Here is a 13,074-nt window from a genome sequence, read left to right as displayed (position 1 = left end):
CCTGGACAAAAAATGCCTCTGCACTCAATTGGGATAACCAATATATTCTAACCTGAACTGCTAGTTATTTCGTTAAAATGAGACTAACATTATGATTGTACTAAGTCTGAGTTAGCGAACGTACATCGACACCTACAAAGCTTACAACCTTTCATTTATATCACGACATTGTGAGTTATTTACTGAATCATACATTCAGACTATCTCTTACCATTTGTAAGTTAGATGAACTTTATCCACCGGCTTCCGAAAAGGAGCTGGCAACAACAGCTAGTTATATCCACGTTGTCGTGCACACCTAGTTGCCCAATTTCATTGTGTTCCATCTTCTTAGCGACCATCGGAGCCAGCTGATAAATTAACCTTTTGCTGAATCCCGCAGGAGGGACGGCAAAAACAGCTTTCCAATCAACAAATGCCTTGATCGTTTTTTTTTTTTTCCTTTTTTAAAACCAATGCAAGATGGCAGAATCTTCACATCTCAATTCTCCAGTTTCAACACAAGTTCTCTTTGGTGATGTGGTTGATTACGTTACTGTTGATCATCTGTCCATAATCGTATAAAGCCCTCCATGACATGTTGTGGGCGAGCTAAGTTTGGCTGGCACCCAGGCTAAGTTTATATAGGATAATACTGCAAAAAACAGTTCAGCATTTATATTCTATATTTTATGTCCAACATTTCCAATTTTTTATTAATGTCCTAAATTTAAGTTCATATATATTAATTCAGTGTTTATAATGCTAATACTTAAATTTTAAAATAATTTTAACCAAAACTGAAATGGTTTCTGAAGCGCAAAGGTCTTTTGAAAAAAATATGGAAGACACATGTAAAATAAACTGCTAAAAGGATTTAATGATGAATGTTTGTACATTATTCTGTGTTGTCAATGTCATTTCCGCTTTATGTAGGTTTATTTTTAAAGAACAGGACCTACAGTAATGGACAGGAGTGCACCAACTGAGCCAGCCGGCAACTCTTGAAACGCTCTTGTGGTACTTTAAAACCATATGTCATATGGCGCTTTTCCATTGCATAGTCCCCCACAGTTTGGTTTGGGTCAGGTCGGGTCAGCTCACCTCACTTTGGCTTGGTTAGCTTTTCTATCGAGTCTAAAAAAAAAGTCTGAGACGAGTACTGTGGTATATGCCCAAACATTCTATTTGAATAGGACGTTATCAGACTTTAATGATAAAACAATATTTTATATCCGTTTTGATATCTTTATAAACATTAATCTTTATTACAGTATCATATCAGCAGACAGAGCACAGCATGTATTATAAATAGGGTTGCCAACTTTCTCACTCTGAAATACGGGACAAAGGATGGCCTGTCGCAGCAGTGAGGATATGGTTTTGTGTATACAGTGTATTTAAGCCATTTGTCAAAATGATAGCTTATCTCTTAATTTAATATTAATTTATAACTCTTATGCCTTGGCAACATACGGTAGGTTTATTAATAGTTTGTTAATTTACAGCAGGTAGTTTATTTTTATACACAGACCTTATTGAACCATTAACTTTACAATCTGTCTAAAACAAACACTTGTGACTCCCGCACTAAGGGTAAATAAAACGTTATTGCCTTCATGTTAATCATACGTGTGACAAACTAAACTAAGTTTTTTATTTTATCTTACTTTACTGATCTTTTTTGTTTAAATGTAGCTTAAATAAATAGATTGCAAGTTTGCAACCACTTACCTTAAAAAATTGAGTAAATTGAATGAATCATTTTTTTCAGTGAATAAGCTGTGGATTTGCAGAGTCAACATTAAAAACTTACAAACTTTTACATAGCATCTTTAGGTTATAATAAAATTTAAAATTCAAATCCATAATTTGAGTGCAATAAATCCACTTTTGGTGGTAACTATTTTTTTAAATAGTGTTTGGGGAACCAAACTTTTCATATACACATTTACAGTTTCTCTCAGTTGCTTACATTTCTCGAATCATCTTTGACTTTTGCAAAACAGTAAGTGCATTTCTCAAAACAATTCATACAAATATCAAAACACCATGGATTAGCTGCAAAAGCCAGTCTCTTGCTCAAAATGCTTAGTTCTCTCAAAAGTAAATATCTGTGTCAATGCCATTAGAATGACCTTGTGTCAGAAGTCCTTGTGTCATTGTGTACGGATAAGAGTCAAATTATGTAAAGACTTATACTATGAACTAATGCCTTAATGTTGTGGGGGGTGAGACTAGTCAACAGAGACCCATTATAGTACATTTTTATCTAAATGACATAAGCATTGTAATTGTACATAATCATTTGCATGGATGTACCAAAGAATTTGCAACTTCAAAGAAATGAGAAACTGCTTTTTTTGATGTGCACAAGTGACACAATGATGTGAAGACTGATGTGAAGGCGCCGCCTTGTGGACATGATATAGAATAAACAGAAGCCTTAATGACTGCAGACACGACACCTACTGTAGATTGTGAAGCATATTATATAAATAATAAGTATTTTATAAACTTACAAACTAAAACAACTAAAAACAAACTAACAAACTACAACTACAACAGAGGTCTGCTCTGAGCTATTCCACAAACTTTGTGGCTCATCTTACCATATAACTTTGTGCGTTATAAAAAGCATAAGAGGCAGCAATTTCCAAACATTTTGAATATCTCTTTCCACTTCATGGTGAGTGATGCAGACACATTCCTGAAAGAAAGTTATAAACCACAGTCACAGAAGTACCACATAAGCCTACATACATAGCAGATGAGCAAATATTATTCTGCTAACACAAAATTCAACTATTATGCACATTAACTAAATTCAGAGCATCTCCTGAATTGAATATATACAGTTCTTAGTTATATAAAAACTGTTTTTAGATGACTTACAAAAAGAAGTAAGAGTTAAACTCATCACTTGTGCGTGTTTGGCTATAATGAACATCTGAATACGTAACACAGTCTCACCCCATTTCGTCAATATTTGACGACACTTGACCATTCGTCATATGTTGACGTGAAGGGTATACCTTTCGCGTCATTTTTTGACGAACTGGGGACTTCAATACTATTACGTCCGTTGCATTCTCTTTCCTATTTTATTACCATTTGCGCGTCGGTTTAGGGTTAGATTACGCAAAATTAAACAGTGTACGCGAAATTAAACAGTTGTCACCTGGCGTTGGGGTTAGAAACAGTTGTCACCTGGCGTTGGGGTTAGAGTTAGGTTTGTGTAGGGATGTCATTATGTAAATCTAACCCTAAACCGACGCGCAAATGGTAATAAAATAGGAAAGAGAATGCAACGGACGTAATAGTATTGAAGTCCCCAGTTCGTCAAAAAATGACGCGAAAGGTATACCCTTCACGTCAACATATGACGAATGGTCAAGTGTCGTCAAATATTGACGAAATGGGGTGAGACTGGAATACAGGGAGCAGATGTTTCTCTAGATGCCGAAAAGGCTTTCGATCAGGTAGAGTGGTTATATTTATTTCAAATATTTGTTACATACCTCTTTATGTGTCTAGGGAAAACAAGAAGGGTAATGTAACAATTGAAATAAAAAAGTAAATGTAATAAAATAAATGACTGACGGACACATCAATCTCCTGATCCAGAATAAACCAATAATGAATTGAGAATAAAGTAGTGATTTATTAATACCAAAAGTATAAAGTAAGCAAATCTTCAGGAGAGGGTCAAGCCAACATAACAAAAACGCTCCAACTCTTAAAGAAACTAAATAAGCTGTATCAAAAGTAAAAATAAACAAATGACACATGCTTACGTGTCTCCCTAACATAAACAGGGGGGTAGAAAATAAATGGCTCCCTCTACCTACAGCCTCCATACTAAAATAAACACAATAAATAAGCAAGTCAAAAAGATCCAAAATAAACAAAAGTGTGGTCAACCAGTTAGCTAATTAGGTCAAATGGACACGGTATCTAATGATACAACACCAAAAACCTCACATGGTTTTACAAATGATCAACGTTTAAAGGTCTGGATCAGGCAAACGAAAGTGTAGCAGTCAGCACTGCGTCTTGAGACGTTTCGTCCTTTATGACACAGAGCAAACTCCTTAATCCACTTCACCTGGGATGCAATTACTCCCTGTGTAAGTAAAAGAAAGAGAAAACAACAATGCCACTAGATGGCAGCATTTTTCTCATACCTTAACAAATAACCTTTAAGGCTCTTGGACCGTAACATATTGAAAAAATTAATGTAATATAACTTAAGTAATAAAGAATGATTTACTTGCAATTACGAGATTGTTTAAGGGCAAAATCCAAAACTTATCCCAAGATAACTGAATTGACAGTTATGGAACAATTCTGCTTTTTGGATAAGCCACTATATAAAATCATTTCAAGAATATATGAAGCAGCCTGTAGATCACCCAGATAAATCCAAAACAAGATTGGAGCATAACGTTAGGTGACGACCTGTGGGGTCAGTTATGCAAATATGGGGTCACCTCAATGAATTCCAGATATAGATTAATCCAGTTTACATTCCAAAAATTTTAAAATAGCATTTCACCCATTTGCTTTAGATGTGGTACAGAAGAAGGAACATTTTTTATTTCTACCTGGTTGTGTCCTAAAGTAAAGGTATTTTGGATATAATATCACAGATCCTTGGAAGTGATTTTCCAATGGATTCAGAGATATGTTTATTAGTTAATTTTACTAACTTAAATATTCAACATAATCAAGCTATAAGCTTACTGAAATCTTGTTGATAATAGCTAAAAATGTGTTGCTTTAAAATGGAAAGCAAATATTAATGTGTCCTCTGGTTTGTGGTGGTCGAACGTTAATTAACGTTTGCAGAAGTTAATTATTTTATAAAATAATTTATAATCCATTTTTGAATTATATAAAATAGTACCACCTGATTTGATTTGTTAAAGTTGAATTCCCAATTGTTTCAACTGTATCTCTCTTTTTGTTTCTTTTTTTTATTTTGTGCGTGCATGTGTTTTTGGTGTATATGTTCTGTCTGATGTTTGTGTTTATTGTTATGTTTGAAAACAGAAAAGAAAATTTCAACAAAAAAAATTGTTTTTCTTTGGAATATTAAATAATCTTAAAATAATAATAGTTTTCTCTCACAAACATATCATTTTATTTTATTCACACCGGATAACTGTTACTTTGAAATAATACTGCATGTTAGGATTATATAAAAATAAAAAAATGAATCCTCCCCCATCTCTCTACACTATAAAAAATGTCTGTAGACATTACAGTATTAGCTGGTTGCCACTAACTTACTGTAGATTTTAAATTTATGTTATTTACTGGCAACAGTTTGTTCAAAGTTTGTACATGAAATATTTTAAGTCTTTATCTTTTACAGTGTTAGATCAGGTCTCTACGCCAGACAAAATATTTATGATCCAGCCCAGGACGCAAGATCCCACCAGAGTTTATTGAACAATATCAGTTGCATATGTCTAAATGTTCAAACTTCGTCTAACCAGCATGAATTCAACATGCACTGTTATACAAGGAAATATAATGAATTCATTAATTAATTAATCAATGAATGAATGAATAAACAATAATGTAATGATTTAAATGAGCAAATAATGAAATTAATAATAATAATAATAATAGTACTGAATAATCAAATAAACATATGTATAACTAATGATTATAAAACGATTATGTAAATAAATGATTAGGAATAAACTAAAGAACACAAAAATAAAAACATTCTGCACGTGAGGATCTAAGGTCCCATCAACAGTAAGTTACTGGCAACCAGCTACATAATAACAGCTATTGTTTTACAGTGATTTTTTCTCTAGCAAAAAATCATGAAACTTTATGGAAGTTGGATTTGTGTGAAATGGGCCATCAGCTTGTGTATCACTGTACTTGATTGTCTTTGTATAAACAGTCGACTTTGAGAGATAAGATTAAAACAAATCTGTTTCCATAAGGAACAAGGATCAAGGAAATGCCATATTTACAGTAATGCTCATAGATAATGATTAAAGGCAGTATTATCTGTTTTTATGTAAATCATTAGTGGTCCTGTCCATCACTGTTGACTCTTTGTATAGCCATAGCCAATGCCTAAGCAAAAATATGGAAATTTGAGGTTAGAATTATAGTTTGTTTGTCAATAGCACAATCTGCAGACAGATGTATTGTGTTTTGGTTTTTGTTGGTCCCTAATGGTATGTATTGGTTCTGTTGGTTCTATGTATTGGTTCTAATGGAATATGGCCCAAAACACACTACAGTGTAGTGGTTTTAATGGTAAAAGCTAATGGTTCCTATTGTTATTTTAATGGAAACCATTAGAATTTTCTGTAATGGTTTTGTGGTTTTTTTCAGCAGGGTGAGCAGCAGGAAGTGATCGCGGTCGAGTTTACACTGTGTGCTTTTCTAGCACTTAGCTGGATGCTATTTAAGTCATGACTTTTATTGTTTTCCCTGTTTGCTGTTTCTAAGTCTGCGTGATAGACTGCTCAAAATTTTGTGGCAGATTTGAGCTGCCTTTGCGTGTGCATGATTTCTCAGAAAATCCGGTATTTTCCGTGGTTTGGTCAACTTGTTGCAACGTACTGGTCTGTGTGTGTGTCAGATCGTGTTAACCGTAGTGTAATGAAAGAGCGTGAGATCAATCTCCAGAACAAAAGTAAAACAGCAACAAGACGTCTTCTATCTGAGGTAAAGACACAAAATCTAATGACAATACATTTTTACACTACATTCCAAATTTTAAGCAAATCAGACAAACAGTCTAGGAGGTGTTCGAAAAAGTATGTTTTAGTTTATAAAATGGCGGACAGGAAGTAGGTTTAACTATGACATTTGTTACCATCGTACTCTGCATGAGCCACAGAATCAATATAGTGAAGTCTTATGGCAGTATGGCAATTAAATCAATTGATAAAGCATTTTTATGAATTTCTTTATATCTCGTGACCACTAGGGGGTGCCAGCCTAAATGTTTGCATATGCTATCAGAACATGTAACACATAAACCATACCAAGTTTTGATATACGCATTTGCATTCGTAAATGACTGAACTTAATGACAAAATTCAAAATGGCCGATCAAAGATACATCCTCACTTCCGTCGAATTATAGTTTGCAGCAGTACAACAGATTGGAATTTAGACGGATCACAAAACTTATCACGGATCCTTGGTTTGATTAAAGTCAATTTTATTTTAAAATGCGCTACTTTGTGTATATGCACATTTTACATGAACATATTTTACTGTAGGGTTGTGGAGAAATTTGGTCTGGGAAAAAGCATGTAATTTATTGAACATTAAATGTAACTTTACAATAGAAAATTGGATTAAACTATACATTTAGTTAATATTTAACTATATTGCCATATATAGTGTATATACTGCTGTGGGTATGCACATACAGTTTATCAAACAGCTGTTATCACTGGTTAATAAGTAACCTGATGTTTGGCTTAGTTTGCCAGTGATGACAACATTAATGCGATTCAAGACAATGACTGTTGTGTGAGGACACAGAAGGCAAACTGCTGAAAGATGGTGAAATGTAAAACTAACTGCATTGAAAGGCCAATTTCTCTGGCCTTTAAAAAGCTTGGGCGTGTTGTTGGTAGACATCCAGTCGTGTTTCTCATATTATCTTTATTTGTAGCTGCTGGTCTTGGAGCTGGTTTTATCTTTCTTAAAGACAGGGAGGCAAATGATATTGAAGATCAGTTCACACCTGTAAATGGACCGGCTAAACAGGAGAGGAAGATTGTAGAGGAATTTTTTCCACAAACTGAAGAATTTTCTCATCTGCGACTTTCGTCTGATGGATCGTATGCATCTTTGATCATTACAGGTTTGGAGGGAGAAAACATCTGGACTGAAGCTGTTTTTACCGACATTATTGAGCTAGATAGACACGTTAAGAGTATAACAGCAGGTGACACTTTTATAAACCTTTGTGCCAAAACTAAAGGAAATTGCGTGTCAAATGCAATTTTGGACTTCATAAATTACAATCCTGGAGAAATTAATTTTACAACCATTAGATATCCTGTGAATAATGGCGTATTTTTAGGAACAACTGTTGGTGGTGTAGAGCTAAAGACTGGAAGCTCAGAGATAAGCAGCGCTAAAGCAATCAGACTTTTTTATTTTCTTAAAGAAGAAAACTCAACACGAAACACTCAGTGGCTTGATGGTTTCCAAAACTTTTTCTCAAACTATTCAAGTACTATGATGGTGAGTTAAATCTGTATTTTAAAGAAGTAATGTGTTAAAATGTATTTTAATTTAATTCAATGCTGAAACATGTTCATATTCGTCTTGTCATGTCCGGTAACTCAGATTTGAAAGTCATTTGGACAACTGTTTAAATTGATCTATAAATTCAATTCATTTGATACCTAGCTGCATTGTTTCAGAATAAAATCAGCATAATAATTTTAAAATGTGCTTGGACAATGTTAAAACTACAGTAAGAACAATTAACAGTCCAGCTTTTAATATTTTACAGGTGCATGTCTCTTACTTTACATCGATATCCAGACAGAATGAGTTTGAGACAAGCTCAGACTCTGTGATTCCCCTCTTCTCCATCACTTATTTCCTGGCCATTACCATTTCAATACTTTCTTGTCTGAGGTAAGACAGGGTAAAAATATAGATTATTTAGCATAAACATTTATTAACAAAAATCTATTGAACAATTCTATCTCTGTATGTCATGGCATTTTTCTATATCAAAGTATTTTGTCAGCCGAACCCTCTTGACATAAATTATTTTCCCCTTCTGATTTTATTTATAATAATTTAATAGCACATTTACATGTTATACATCAAAAACATTTATTTTTCATCTGGGTCTGGTGACACACAAAAAAGGTTGTGGGACTGCGCCATTTAAAATTGAACAAAACCTTAGACAGAAAGCAACCTGTAGTCTTACAGCTGGTTCTTTGCAAAACTTTGAATTTTATTGAAACTTGCTACATGTAATAACAGTCATCACCTGAGATTGCATGCACAGTTGCACAAAAATATGAAAACAGCTATTTTTGCCTATAACTATTGCAAGGATTGGTCAACAATCATAACAGTGGTCTCATTAGATTCATTGAGGCAAGAAGTGTCAAACAGTACCCAATGTTGGTTGGATTTGAGGCTGTATCTTCACCAAACTTACATGTATTTATGCAAAACTTCAGTGTAAAAAAATCTTGACTAGAGATGAGTTGTTATAACTTGAAATATGTCAACTTCAACTTGAGTTGATTAAACAAACAATTAAGGCAGCAAAGATTTTTTTTACAGTGTTGATAGTTATGATATGTTATACAGATAGAGGACAGTCTCAACTGTTACAACATTGAAGTCTCTAACGCAATCCCACCAACAGTTCAAAATTCTACTACAGTAGTTTCATGTTCATGCTGACTCGTAAGTCCAAGAAACAAAGTAAGTTTATCTTCTGGATCCTTGACTTATGACGATTATGCACCATAATACGACATTTTAGCCATAAAATTGCATCCGCCATTTTGAATGTTCACAAAATTTGGCACAGACTTCAAAGTTTTTGACAACATCATGCGAGGGCCCACCATCGCTACTTGCAGCTATATTATTTTACTTTGATTTTATAATATTACTAGGGATGCATTTTGTAAGTAAATGTATTAGATATTTTTATTTTAAAATAATTTATTTACATTTTATGATTTAATTATAATTGATTAATTTATTTCATTACCTCCCATACCCCCTGCCATTCCTCCTGCCAACCACCACGGTTTTGGCAAACCCTGATCTATATAAATATTATTTCATATTTATTATTTCTACAGGTTAGATTGTGTTCGTAACAAGGTTTGGGTTGCTGTTGCTGGTGTCATCTCTGCTGGTTTGGCTGTTGTATCCAGTTTTGGATTGCTGCTCTACTGTGGGATGCCTTTTTCTATGACAGTGGCCACATCCCCCTTTCTCATTCTTGGTAATTTTAATGGTATACAATAAGTAAATACAGAATATCAATAATATTTACAGGTGTAAACATTCTGTGTTTTTTTTTCTCCAGGTATTGGAGTTGATGATATGTTCATTATGATCTCCTGCTGGCAGAAGACTGAAGTTGATATTGAAGTTGAAGATCGTTTAGCAGAAACATATAAAGAAGCTGCTGTGTCCATCACTATCACCACACTGACAGATGTGCTCTCTTTCTACATCGGTCTCTTAACTCCCTTTCGCTCTGTTCAGTCTTTCTGTATGTACACAAGTACGGCTCTTCTCTTCTGTTACATCTTTAACATCACATTTTTTGGTGCTTGTCTTGCATTGAATGGAAGAAGAGAGAAGGGCAATAAACATTGGTTGACCTGCATGGAGGTCCCAAAACCCAATGATGATGATACTGGTAATGTTTGTTGTGTTGGTGGAGCTTATGATAAAGAAACTGGCACTGATTCGGCAATGCCAATGGATTTATTCTTTAAAAATCACTACAGCCCGTTTCTAACAAAGACCTGGGTTAAGATCTTGGTGTGTTTGTTTTATTCTGGCTATCTGGCAGTCAGCATCTATGGATGTTTCCAACTACAGGAAGGACTTGATCTGAAACATTTAGCAACAGACGGCTCATATGTTGGTTATTATTATGATGATGAAGATGATTTCTTTTCTTCTTATGGTCCCAATGTCATGTTAGTTATAACAGATGAAAACTTTCAGTACTGGAATTCAGATGCGCGTCAGAACCTCGACTCATGTTTGGATCTTTTTGGCAATCTGTCAATGGTGTCTAAAGATGAAGAAGTTTCACGCATTTCTTGGCTTCATGAATATATGAAATATGGACGGTTTCTTGGTGTAAATTTAAATAATGAAACACAATTCAAACAACATTTAACTGCGTTTCTTAGTGTTTCTGGTTTTAGTCAAGATGTTAACTTCACTAACAATAACATTTCTGCATCTCGTATGTTCTTTCAAACTGTTAACATCAGGACAGCAGTCGATGAGAAGAACATGCTGAATGCATTTAGAGAAACAGCAGATAAATGTGTAAAGTTACAGACATCCATGAATCTAACCGTCTATCATCCTGCATTTATCTATTTTGATCAATACACTGAGATAGTCAGTAATACCATTCAAAATCTAGTAGTAGCTACATGTGCAATGTTAGTTATTTCACTCCTGCTAATCCCAAATCCTCTCTGTTCAGTCTGGGTAACATTTGCTATTGGATCTGTCATTGTGGGTGTGACTGGTTTTATGGCATTATGGGATGTTAGTTTAGACTCAGTATCTATGATTAATCTGGTTATCTGTATTGGGTTTTCTGTGGACTTCTCGGCTCACATATCTTATGCTTTTGTGTCCAGTGAGGAACGGTCAGTGAATGATAAAGCCATAGATGCCCTCTATAAACTGGGATATCCCATAATACAAGGTGCAGTGTCCACTATTGCAGGTGTAGTGGTGCTCGCTGCTGCAAAAAGCTACATCTTCAGGACCTTCTTTAAAATCATGTTTTTAGTCATAATGTTTGGGGCTGTTCATGGCATCATGTTCATACCCGTGTTCCTCACTTTCTTTGGGATTTGTAGTAAGATGTCTCGTACCAAACCTGAAACAAATAAACCGCCTGAGTGCTGTAACAAAGTGATTCCACGAATATCAACAGTAATGAGCCCAAAACTACCACAGATAAATGAGGGATTTATTGATTTGGATTGTTACTGAGAAGTTTACGTTTGTAAATGATGTTATCCGTTATTTCTCTCAGAAGATATATCATCTTCAACAAGGGGTTGAATCTTTAATTTATTATTTTTTTAAATACCCAGTGTCATGTAGATGTGTATAAATAGCACGAAGTGTGAAAACCGTGCAATACATACGCCAAATTCCAATAAATGATACGCAAGTCCTTCCCATTCACTTAAACGGGGCATCTTTTTTGTCGTTTTATTTTTTGGTTTCTCAATTTTTTCTGTTTTTTAAACCATTTTCGCTTGGGTTTAGGGTTAGATTTCAGATTTGTTATTTAATATACAGGTTTCTCCATGTTTTTGTCTATATTTAAGCCATGGTCGCTTGGAGTTGGGGTTAGAATTGGGGTTTGGGTTAGGATGTCATTTTTATATAACAAAAAGTAGTTCTAACCCTAAACCCAAGCGGAAATGGTAACAAAAATAGCAAAAACATTGAGAAACCAATAAATAAAATGACAAAAAAAGATGCGCCGTTTTAGTGAATGGGAAGGACTGGCGTATCATATGCAATTGGACTTTGGCGTATGTATTGCACGATTTTCACACTTTGTGCTATTTATACGCAACTCCGTGAGATAAACATACAACTTTACATTAACTGTAACCAAAGCTAAAGTTAGTGGTCAAATATTTTCATGTTAAAATGTGTATAAAAGTATATGCATATTTATTGTAATTTGTGTAAAAATATGTAATTTATTTGCTTATTATAACCCTGAACTAAGATATTTTAATAAATACTAAAATTATTGTGTGTTTCTTTTTTCATTTCTGTTTACTTCTTCTATTTTGGTTTTATAGTATATGAATAATATTTGTTTTTTGTGATTTATCGGTAATAATATTAATTATTAATTTACAACAAAGTAGTTTCTTGTGGTGATATGTTGTAAACAATGTCAAGTTTAGCCTGTTAAACCTAACAAATGTCTTAACTAAAACTTATTGTGCAATAATTTGTTGAAATTGTATAAATCTGCTATACTGTACTATTTGTATGCTTAATATACTTAAAAAAAATAGCTTTTAAAGCAATCTCAGTAGAATTGTTATGGAGACAGAATGATCTAAAAAATATATATATATATTCAAAACATAATTCATAAATGCACAGCACAATTCACATTTACAAAATCTGATTCATAAATCCAAAATGCAGTTCATAAATACACAAGCGAAAGCACAAAATATTGCTTAAACATATACTTAAATAAATTCTAAATGTTTTACAAATATGTATATATAATGTTCATGAATTAATTATCACACATTTATAAATGTTGTAACATTTCTTTGTCAATCCTTGAATCTG

General features: G+C 33.8%; 1 protein-coding gene across 1 annotated transcript; it reads left to right on the top strand.

The window, feature by feature from the left end:
* The first annotated feature begins 7,533 nt into the window (after positions 1 to 7,533).
* LOC135728171 (patched domain-containing protein 3-like) lies at positions 7,534 to 12,114 on the top strand. Its single transcript, XM_065246313.2, has 4 exons — positions 7,534 to 8,226; positions 8,501 to 8,628; positions 9,831 to 9,976; positions 10,061 to 12,114. Exons 1-4 carry the CDS (start codon positions 7,534 to 7,536, stop codon positions 11,728 to 11,730), a joined length of 2,637 nt encoding a protein of 878 aa, XP_065102385.2. The 3' UTR covers positions 11,731 to 12,114.
* Positions 12,115 to 13,074: the final 960 nt, after the last annotated feature.

This window comes from Paramisgurnus dabryanus, chromosome 13 (genome assembly GCF_030506205.2).
Source record: "Paramisgurnus dabryanus chromosome 13, PD_genome_1.1, whole genome shotgun sequence".
Classification (NCBI taxonomy): Eukaryota; Metazoa; Chordata; class Actinopteri; order Cypriniformes; family Cobitidae; genus Paramisgurnus; species Paramisgurnus dabryanus.
Note: the sequence above shows the minus strand (reverse complement) of the source record. Positions and strands in the feature narration are given on the sequence as shown.

Bases quoted from the DNA above. Each gene is read 5' to 3' on its own strand.
- LOC135728171 (XM_065246313.2), top strand. From the start codon at position 7,534: ATGGTGAAATGTAAAACTAACTGCATTGAAAGGCCAATTTCTCTGGCC. The intron at 8,227-8,500 runs GTGAGTTAAATC...AATATTTTACAG, and splicing joins ACTATTCAAGTACTATGATG to GTGCATGTCTCTTACTTTAC. The intron at 8,629-9,830 runs GTAAGACAGGGT...TTATTTCTACAG, and splicing joins TCAATACTTTCTTGTCTGAG to GTTAGATTGTGTTCGTAACA.